The sequence below is a fragment of the Chrysochloris asiatica genome, unplaced genomic scaffold, assembly GCF_000296735.1.
Source record: "Chrysochloris asiatica unplaced genomic scaffold, ChrAsi1.0 scaffold00354, whole genome shotgun sequence".
NCBI lineage: Eukaryota > Metazoa > Chordata > Mammalia > Afrosoricida > Chrysochloridae > Chrysochloris > Chrysochloris asiatica.
Window position 1 is genome coordinate 1,651,253 of NW_006408872.1, and position 10,268 is coordinate 1,661,520.

At 56.5% G+C, this 10,268-nt stretch overlaps 1 protein-coding gene across 1 annotated transcript in view; it reads right to left on the minus strand.

Annotated features, from left to right (window-relative positions):
- Window positions 1-1,190: 1,190 nt before the first annotated feature.
- Window positions 1,191-10,268, minus strand: part of OBSCN (obscurin, cytoskeletal calmodulin and titin-interacting RhoGEF) — a 247,856-nt gene continuing 238,778 nt past the window's right edge. The window contains 15 exon segments of the mRNA XM_006876128.1: window positions 1,191-1,368; window positions 1,467-1,616; window positions 1,768-1,837; window positions 2,052-2,275; window positions 2,501-2,740; window positions 2,999-3,083; window positions 3,590-3,760; window positions 3,911-4,033; window positions 5,007-5,174; window positions 5,332-5,442; window positions 5,791-5,862; window positions 6,484-8,641; window positions 9,000-9,077; window positions 9,546-9,591; window positions 9,695-9,847. Coding sequence (XP_006876190.1) covers window positions 1,191-1,368; window positions 1,467-1,616; window positions 1,768-1,837; window positions 2,052-2,275; window positions 2,501-2,740; window positions 2,999-3,083; window positions 3,590-3,760; window positions 3,911-4,033; window positions 5,007-5,174; window positions 5,332-5,442; window positions 5,791-5,862; window positions 6,484-8,641; window positions 9,000-9,077; window positions 9,546-9,591; window positions 9,695-9,847 — 4,027 coding nt within the window.

The following is a 10,268-nucleotide window of genomic DNA, read 5'->3' on the forward strand; positions in this document are numbered from 1 at the left end:
GCATAGAATATTAAATCCTTGTAGCTCTGCTATCCAAGGAAAATAATTCATTGTTGCTTTGCAAAAACAATGACTTCTTCTATGCGCAGGTTTCCCCGTGTCTCATTTGTTTTAATTCCTTGATTAATATGTCTCAATTTATTTATTTTATTTTATTCCTTAATTAATTATGCCTCTTGCCACTTAACAACAACAACAACATCATGGTCTCAAAAGAAACTTGTCAGAGACTATGTCCAATGGAAGAATAGCAGCCCAGCTATGTTGACTGGAAGTCTGGCTTCAGTCAGGTGTTCCTCCTCTTCTGAGTCCTTCCTTCCCTCTTCTCTTCCTCCCATTCTTCCTGCCACTCCTAATTTTTTTTTTATTTCCTTGAGACAAGAATGAAACATGGCAGGATTTGTCAAAGTTAAGATGCACTTACCTGGCCACCTAGTATATTCAGTGAGGGAGGACACACAACCTAAAAACTACTGTACAACCCAGCACATACTGTATACTCCAGAGTATCAGACATACTCACGCCAGGGGTAGGGGCAGTAGGGTGGCATTGAGAGTGTGGGAGGAAGGGCATTATAGACAGAATCTTAAAAATTGGCTGGATGTGAACTCCCTCCTTTCCCAGGCAATTCTAATTGGAGTCTTTGGTAAAATACTTTCTCCCACCAGGGGGTGCATTGGCTCCTGCCACTTGCTTTGCAAATTGTGTTGTTGTTACGTGCTGTCGAGTCTGTTCCGACCCATAACGACCCTGTATAGGGTTTCCGAGGAGCAGCTGGTGAGCTTGAACTGCCAACCTTGCAGTTCAAACAACTTTGCAGTCTGGTGCATTAACCCACAGTGCCACACCACACTTTATAATAAAGTTCTGGAAATGAGCTAAATGCTCATCACTGGAGAAAAGGCAAGCTAAAAAAAGCTATGGATTCTTATGATGAAATAAAACGAATACCTATCAGTTAAGAAGAACTATTCATATACATTTCGGAGCCTGGTGACATCCCACATACTGCTGAAGGTTCAGAGGATATGCGCTTAAGGGCACCTATAGCTCAATTGAGCACCCTAATCCTTCTCCCCAAACAAGACAGAAAGCATTTCACAAGGTTCTACTTTTTATTGGTGTGCCAGGCATATGTAGAGTCCCATTAGAGGGTCCTCGGCGGCCCTCCTCCCGGTTCTGCAGGCCCTCAGTGCACCTGCGCCAGGTTATGCTTCTTGTACAGTAGCGCCCGCTTCTTCTCACGCTCGCGCACAAAGGCGCGCAAGCGCGCGGTGGGGAAGGTCACAGCTGCGGGCCTGGAACCCGCAGGGCCCTCCTCTGTCAGCCATGGACACTGCAAGCAGCTGGACGCGCAGGGCCGGCCCCTGCAGCACAGAACAGAGGAAGGAGGGCGATCAGCTGTCTCTGTCTAGAGCACAGCAGGGCAGGGGCAGAGTGGGGCGGCTGTGGGCCTCTTGCTTACCAGGGGTGGGCGCACAGCGTGCTCCGAAGGAAGGCCACAGCGCCCCCTGACAGCCCAGGGTAGCAGCGGCTCAGCCGAATGAGCCCCTTGCGCAGGTTTTTCTGCAGGTCACGTGCCCCCTCGTTGCTCACAGGGTACTCGGCGCTCAGCCTGCAGGAGGTGATGGGGAATCTGAGGCCTCTCCCGAGGAGGAGGAGGAGGAGGAGGAGCGAGGAGCCGAGAGTCTGGAGGCCACCCTTGGATGAATCCCAGATTTGCCCCTTCCATTCAGCATATCCCATACACTAGTGCAAGGACTCACATGATGAAGGCCGTCACTCCGATGGCCCAGATGTCGGTCTGTGGGACAGCACCCTGGCCCTCCAGAAGCTCTGGAGCTGGGGAGGGGCACAGGTGGGTGGACACAGGTGAGAGGCTGGGTGTAGGCTGGTGGACACAGATAAGGGTCTTGAGGGCAGGACACTCAGGACAAACACAAAAGGGAGGGCTGAGGACGAAGGGGAGGAGCAGCTGGACAGGACACGTGCCCCCCTTCCCCCAACTCCCATAGGTCAGACTCCTATGTCAGGTTCCCCACAATCGCACCCATGGTCTCCATGTAATCCTTGAACTTCTCTGATGGCAAGACCTTCTCCTGAGTGAGGCTCTGGGCGTTGCCAAAGTCCAGAACCTTAAGCAGGTTGTACTCAGTGACGATCAAGTTCTCAGACCTGAGGTCCAGGTGCAGGATGCGCTGGGAATGCAAGTACTGGGCAGCACTCAGCATCTGCCACAGGTAGTCCTTCACCTCTGATTCAGAGTAGGAAGTCCTGGGGGTGTGAGGGGGTGGCTCAGGTTTGGGGATTCCGAATGAGGCGGGAGGCAGAGGGAGATGTGGACAAGTATCCTAGGGCAAGGACTCTGGAGCGCTGGGTGGGGAGCAGCCTGGGTCGGCTCTGTCAGGCAGCAGGGAGCCAGGCTGGGCTTCTTACACTCTCTCTCTCCTGCCCCTCTTCCAGTTGGCCTGTGCCTATGCCTGTAGTTGCCTCCCTCACCTCTCTGCCACACAGGGGAGCAGCTCTGGTCCAGAACACAGCTCCAGGATGAGCACCAAGTGCCGTGGGCTGAGGTAGGCGCCATGCAGCTGGACCAAGTGTGGGTGACGCAGGCTCTTGAGGGCCTCGTATTCACCCAGCACTGCTGTCTTGTCCTCCACGCGGTAGGGAATGATCTTGGCTGCCAGCACCCGCCCACTGGCCTTCTCCCGGCACTGCCGCACCACGCTGAAGCGGCCCCTGTGCAAAGGGAAGCATCAGGCTGATGAGACCCAGGCCCGTGCAGCCCCCCTGAAGCCCTTTGCCCTTCCCACACACAGAGCAGCAGGTGGAAATGTGGGACCACAGGGAGCACATTCAGCAAGGAGGTGGCAGAACCTTCCAGGGTTCCTGGAAGAAGTGCGTTTGGGGGTGAGCTGTGGCGAGGGAGGCTAAGGTTGGGGTGGGTGCCGGAGGGGCCTGAGCAGCACAGTCCCTGCCCGTCCACAGCCTCAGCACCTCCGGATGTGTGTCTGGAAGGCGAAGGTCTGCGTGCTTGAGAGGGGCTGGGCTGGCAAGGCGTAGCCACTTTCTGCCTCTGAGGCTGTAGAAAGAGGAGTGGGGTCACTGGGAGGCCTTACGGGCACACCCCAGCACCCCCTCCTTTTCTCCATCATTCCTTCCAGACCCTCTGTTGTGGGCCTTCCACTCTGAACTCATTGAACACATACCAGACCCCTCATTCCTCAGAGAAAAAACAAACAAAAACCATGAGGATTTGTATGAAGGCCATGAAGTGACAGGATACAGCCACTCATGACTGCCTCCACACATAACATGTGTGCCAACCACCCTTCCTGAGCCACAGCAGACATTAATAATCAAAATGCTGAGCCCAGACACCTTGAGTTCTTAGCACAGCATTGCAGAGGCACTCCCAGGGCTCAGCATGAACTTTTAGATGAACTCATTTGTTCCCAGGAAACAGGATGTGGAAGAAGGGGCCTGGGCAGTGAGGGGCTCAAGAGTGTGTTGCCCAAAAGGAGTCCAAGAGGGGTTTCCCCAAGGGGAAGGCAGGGAGCTGTGAGAAGACCAGAGCAGGAGTCTCACCTGCGTGGCTGGGCCCTCCTAGGAGGACCTGCTCCGAGGGGCTGCTGTAGGGACCCATGCCTGCCTTGCTTACACAGGCTGTCCGGAAGGTATAGGTGCCGGCCCGTGGGAGCTTGCTGGTTAGGTAGCAGCAGTCAAAGATGTCGGAGGCCAGAGTGCTCCAGCTTCCACCTGGGCCACATGGGAGTTAGGGCATGAGACGCTGCCCCACTGATGGGGTAGAGAGGGCAGCCGCTCACTGGCACACAACAAGCTGGGTGCCTCTGTGACCTTCCCCATTGGAACCCATGAGGGGATCCCCAGAACCAGGCCAACAGATACCTTCCAGGGAGCACTGTACAATATAGGTCACAGGGCCGCATGCCTCCACAGGCTTCCAGACCAGCAGCACCCCGTCTGAATGGACTTCCCCAATATCAGGGCGCGGAGAGGATGAGGGAATCTCTGTCGGGGGGAAGCATCTCTGAGGCCCTATAGCTCCAAATGACTGCTTGATGTAATCTTATCCCCTGGCATGCATATCTCCCAACACCTCCCTCTCCACCCCCAACCCTTGATTGCTTGCTGCCCAGGCTCCCAAGCCCACTCTCCCTTGGTCCTGGTTGTTTGGGGGATCCTGCTGCAGTGTGGACTGGCTGGAGGGATGTGGCTGAGAAAGCACCATGGGAAGAACAACTAGTAGACCCAAATGCTTGGACAAGTTTAGCTCTCCCACAAATGGGTACATTTTCTGTTTGGACAGTGGTAGGAATTAACAGGCTTGATTTACATGGAACCAACCCTGTCTCTCGCATGTGGGTCTCTCCTTTTTCACAACCTGTTTCTCATCTTGTCTGTCCCTTCCTCTCTCTCTGTCTTTGTGTCTCTCTCCCTGTGTTTCTCTATGCTTGTGACTCTCCTCTCTCTCCCCCTATCTCTTCTCTCCTCTTGCCCCTCTTCTGAGCACACTGCTGTAGCCACAGATGAGTTCAAGGCCACACAGACCGCTCAGTGCAGTCACTATGAAACCTTCCTTCTCCTCATCCCTCTGCCTCTTCCCACAGCTACAGCTCTGGCTCCTAATGTGCATTTTCCTGTCTTGACGTTTTCTTTCTCTCCCTGTCCATGTGCAATGTAAGGATGAGTGGTACTCTGAACAAGTGGGGGTCTGGGAGAGGGCCCACAACCTGAGACACCTGGCAGAGCCATCACCAGGCTACAACAGTCAGTGTGCGCTCCCCTGCTCTGTCAGAACTAGGGGATGACTGGTGTCACCAGGCTATGCAGCACAGTTTTCATGACCCACTTGCCATGAGAGCCAGTTTACAGGGTCTCAGAGTGAGCTGAGGTCCCAGGCCCAGGCAGAGACCTCAGGAGGAGGCAGTGGCATGGATGGCCACCCCACTGCCTACCAAGAGGGCCTGGGTGGCACACCTACCTGCCCTCTGGAGCACCCCCGTGGTGGCTGCGGTGCCTAGAGCATTGCTCACGCTGCAGGTATACATGCCTAGGTCCTCAGCAGTTACCACCAGGATGGTCAAAAGCTGGAAGTGCTTCAGAGTGGAGGATATGAGAAGTCGGCCACTGCTCTCCAGGAGTACCCCATCTGCCAAGGAACAAATCAGGGTCTGCATGTGGGTAGCTGCTCCTCCCGCCCATCACACACCCAACCACACAGTCTAGCAGAAGCTTTGTAGGAAGGCCACCCCCGTCGCCATCCCAGCTCCACCCACTCTGAGCCTTAGTCCCTAGAGAGCTGTCACCTTTACTCCAGGTGGCCTGTGCAACAGGCTGGGCTGACACTTGACAGGCCAGTGTCACAGACTGGCCCAGGACCACTGTCTCATCTGAGAGCTCCTTTAGGAACGATGGGGCTGAAAATGAAGAGTGAGAAAAGTTGTTCAGGAGATGCTGTCTCCAGGCGCAGCAACCTTAGCTGCCAGGCCAGAGTGTAGAGGACACACTGGGGTACCGGACCTGTGGGGACCCTGTCCCCTCTCAGCTCCTCTGTCACTGCACTCTTATCAACTCTCACATCTCCATCTTCTCACAGAGCCCTTGCTGACTGCTCCAGCCCTCTGCACTCATAGCTGGAGTCATTTATTTGGGGTCTAGTCCAGGGCTATAAACTTGTCCAAGTGCTACAGAGGTTGGTGGTCACTACCCACCCCCAGGTCCTCTTGAAACCGTGGGAAGAATCAGGCCCTGGTCAGGGCACTTACCTCTGTCCTTACTCTTTAGCCGGAAGGAAGCCAGGCCTGCCTTCTTCCTGGAAAGGCTGTCCTTCTCTGGATCTGCAGAAAGAAAAGGGTGGTCCACAGAGGTCACAGCCCATGAGAGAAGTCGCTGGCTCCTCTGGGCAGCACTCAGCTGCCTCACACTGCTCTGCCAGGAGCTGCAGGGACAGGCAAGCCCTATCCATCCCGTGGCTCTGCCTTCCACGTTTCAGGTTTCCATGGAAAACCCCAAGATTCCTGGGTTATATTGAAAACTGGGGCTAAGTTTGTTGCTACCACCTCTTTCCCTTTCCATGGCTAGCCATCAGGGCCCATCCTGTGCTGGGGCTATCTATGGAAATAAATGAGAGTTGTGCAGCTTGGGGCCATGGAAACCTTGGGGGAACAAGTAGCCAGGGCTGCATGGAGACCCCAGTGGAAGACTCTGGCTGCAGGAGGCTAGTATCGGTTCTTAAATTTCCTCCCCAGCAGTATGCTTTCTCCTTAGGTCTCTAGTTCTCCTGCATTGCTATTAAATCCCAGGGAAAAGGGGTCTCTAATGCCAGGAGGTACACCAGAAAGCCTGGGAAACGAGTCCAGAGGGGGTTTCCTGAGGGTACTGGGAAGGATCCTAAGCTGTTGCCATAGGGTAAGAGGTCAAGGTGACCCCCAGAGGTACAGAACTGGGGAATAAATCACCTTCAGGCCGGCCTGTCAGGATCCTGGAGATGTGGGCCACCGAGGCCTTCACCCTCTTGCGCAGACTCTGCTCCACGGGTTCCTCCAGCGGCAGGCACCCCCCAGAGAGCTGGAAGAGGCCTCTTGAGGAGGGTGATGCCTTCCGCTTCCGACCTAGGATAGCCTCCCCCAGCAGGGCCTCCATGCTCTCTGGCTCCTCCTCTGTGATTTGCAGGCTAGCTCGAGGGTGGGGAGTAAGGCTGGCAGAGGGGCTTATCTCGCTCAGCCAGGGCCACGCCACCTCCGGGAGCTCTGCCAGCTCCTCATAGGATTCGGTTGGAGTGGAGGGTGGCGTCTGCTCCACGGGCGGCTTCGGGACCTTCCTGAAGATCATGAACTCGAATGGGAGATACTTGATGTCATAGAGGTTGGAGAGGTTGAGGTAGGCTGGCTCTATCTCAGAGATGTCCAGGGACAGGGTATCGGCTGCCTCTGCGTCACCTGAGAGGTCCTGGATCTGCACCAGGGAGACCTGAGAGCCCTGGCCGAAGTCTTCCCATGAGGTAAACTCCGGGGAGCCCTTGTGGGAAGGCCTACTACCTTCAGGCACTGGGGCTACACTAGCAGGAGGCAGTGGGCTCTCAGCCACCCCTTCTTCTTGCTCCTCTGAGGACTGAGACTGGGCCCAGGTCAGCTTGGCCCACAGGGGTCCCTGCCCTAGCATGCCCCCTGCATCCCCCCCAAAGGCGAAGGTGCCATAGCCCGCCACCCCTGCATAACCCCCACGGGACCCCAAGGAGAACTTCTGAGTGGTCGCCTGCTCCTGAGGCCGCTGCTGAGAGGTCTCTGGGGACACGTCCTCAGTATCCAGAGAGGCCACAGACTCCGTGTCCACTGGGGATTGTGGCACAGCCTCTTGAGGGGACAGATCCCGTCCTAAAGAACACGAGGGGCTGGGGTCTGCTCCCTGCTTAGAGCTTGGCAAGGAGCTTGCTTGGGCTGGTGAGGTGGAGGCCTGGGGCTCTCCTATGAGGAAGGAGCTTCCAGATACCCGGAGTCCCTCTGTGTGAGATCCTGGAGGAAAGGAGCCTTGCTGTTGTGGCGTAGCAGTCATTGGGGGTCCACAGCCCTCCTGGGGAGCAGATCCCCAGTCAAGGTGAGAAGAAGGGGTGGACTGCTTCTGAGAGCTGTCTCTTGGACTTGTGTCATCATCTGTGGATGGAAATGGTTTGGACCCCTGCAGGGACCCCTTTTCAGTGCTTGGGGCCATGCCTGGGGCTGTCTGGGCAGGGAACATGGTACCTAGGGTCCAGGTCCCAGTGTGTAGAGTAGCTGGTGGTGTGGGCTCACTGAGCAGACAGGGACTTGGGCCCTGCCCAGAGCTGTCCTCAGAGGCCACCCTGAGTCCCCAGGATGCTGGATGGGGACACTGCCCCTCAAAGCAGTCCTCAGGTGACTTCTCCAGCTCCTCAGGGAAGGCACTGGTGGTTCGCAGCGGGTCGTGATCTAGGGAGTGGCTGCGACCAGGGGCCACATGGGCTATGGAGCCAGGCAGCCTCAGGGCCGTCTCAAAGGAAGGTGCTTTGGCCATGAGGTCCGCCTGTTCCTCCATGGCCGCCTCCTCCTCTAGTACACGGTGCTCCAGGAGGGGCTCTCGCAGGCCGGGTAGGGACTTTGCAATGTACCCGCCCTTCAGCAGGTGCCTCCGGGCCCGTGCCAGGTGCTTTCTGCTGCTCAGGGCTGAGGCTGTGCACTTGCGTTCCGCGCTTTCCCCAGCCTGCTGGTAGAACAGGCTCCGGATGACACTTTGGCGGGGTACGAAGCCTGAACTAACTGCTGGCACCTCACCCTGGACCCCAGAAGCCACAACTTGGCCCTCTGCAGACAGAAAGGGCACTTTGGGGGCCACGCAGACCTCAGCCTCTTCAGGCAGGCTGGCTGAGGGCCTTAGGAAACCTCTGGGGTGCAGAAGTGGAGAGTGGGTCACAGGGGAGGGCGGCAGAGACTTGGCTCGGGCGTATGCAGCAATCTCGTTGTCGGAGGAGGAGCTGCTGGAGGAGCCGCTGTCATCCCGGAGCAGGTGCCGGGAGACCCCTAGGGATGGGCTGTCTGGTGGGCCCTGGAGCAGCTCAGGGATGGAACGCATCACCAAGATGGACTTGTAGCACATCAGGGAGCGCTGGGGAGAGCAGCAAGAGGGTGTCAGAGCTCAGGGTCCCCTTCCCGTGCCCCTCCTGTCCTCTCCACCCCACCTCTTTTGCTCTGTGACTGTAACATGTATGCGCAACCCATCACCGCTCCCTTACTTCCTCCCTGAGTGCTCTGAGCCTGTCCCACTTCATGTACAGCAAGACCTGGAGGTAGGACACCCGACTACATGCTCTTATCTTAGCACTGGACAAATAGTCCCAGCCTAATAGGTCAGGAAGTGGCCCCGGGGGATCAGCAGGACCACAGGTGGCCTTGAGCCTGCATCTTCCGTTGGAGTTCCCCTTCCCCTGGAGTTCCTCTTCCAAATTGAGGCAGGTACCACCCACCTGCCAGCGGCTCCGGGCCAGCAAGAACTTGAGCTGCTTGGTGTTGATGAAGTGAGCCTCCTCTGCAGGCACAGAATTCTGCAGGCAAGGAATAGAGGGGCTGCATCAGGAGGGACCTAGTGCCTGGCTGTAGGCACCAAGTTCAAGAGCCCGGGTCAGGCTCTCTCCTGGGATGGCAGTCCAGCTGGGGTAGGGGCAGCAGGTTAGCCCAGCCCTGGGAGCACATGCAGGTGCATGGGGCCAGTTAGAGGCCGCAGGCTTTGGTGGTTCCATGTCTTTTCCAAGTTTGTTACAGAAGTGGACCCATGGAGGACCCTGAGCCTGTCTCCCTGATCCAGCCATGTTGCAGTGGGGGAAAGTGGGGTCACCAAGGCCCTTTCTCTCAGTCTGATGATGCACTGGAGACAAGTCCTCTGGGCATCAGCCAAAAGTCTGGGTTAATGCACCCAGGCAGGACCCCAAGCTCTCATTGTCTCAGTTTCCCTCCTTGTATAATGGGGGACTGAGTGAGTTCATCTGCCAGACCTGAAAGCTCAGTCTACTCACCAGGAACCAAGGGTGGGTGAGGCATTGGGAGGCGGTGGGCCGGGCCCTAGGGTGAGAGGCAGGTATGGACATCAGATCAGGATAGGGTCAGCCAGTCCCAGCTCAGGACTGAGAGGAACTCTTGGGAGGTGGGAGGGCAGCACACTCACTCTGGGCTCCTCTGTAGGGTGGCCTTGATAAAGTCCTTGGCATCCTCAGTGAGGTGAGCAGCCACAGGGCTGCTCCAGGAGACCCGCCCCTCCTGAACATTCAGCAGGGTGGCGCGGTCACTCTCACCCGCAAACGGTGATGAGCAGGTCAGGCTGAAAGAGGAGGAGTCTGGCCTTCAGGTGACCTGGATTCCTAGATCCTTGGGGAAAGATTGCTAGGCCAAGGAGTGCTGGCTCTCTCAGTCAGCGTTTTTAGGGTCTGGGGCCTCAACAATGACTGGGGGTGGGTTATTAGCATCAATCTTTTTATTTAATAGCATCATTCTTATCTGAGAATGCAAGCAAGTGTCTCAATCTGCCCAGCAAGATCTAGGTTCAGCTTAAAATGGGATCAAAGTTCAGCTTGGAGGGAGCATCAGGGCTCATCTGGAGGGGGAGATCAAAATCTCAACCTGGAGTGGGGATCAGGGCTCAGCCTGGGGTGGGGATCAGGGCTCAGCATGGGATGGGGTCCAGGGATCAGCCTGGGGTGGGGAATCAGCGCTCAGCATGGGATGAGGATCAGGGCTCAGCC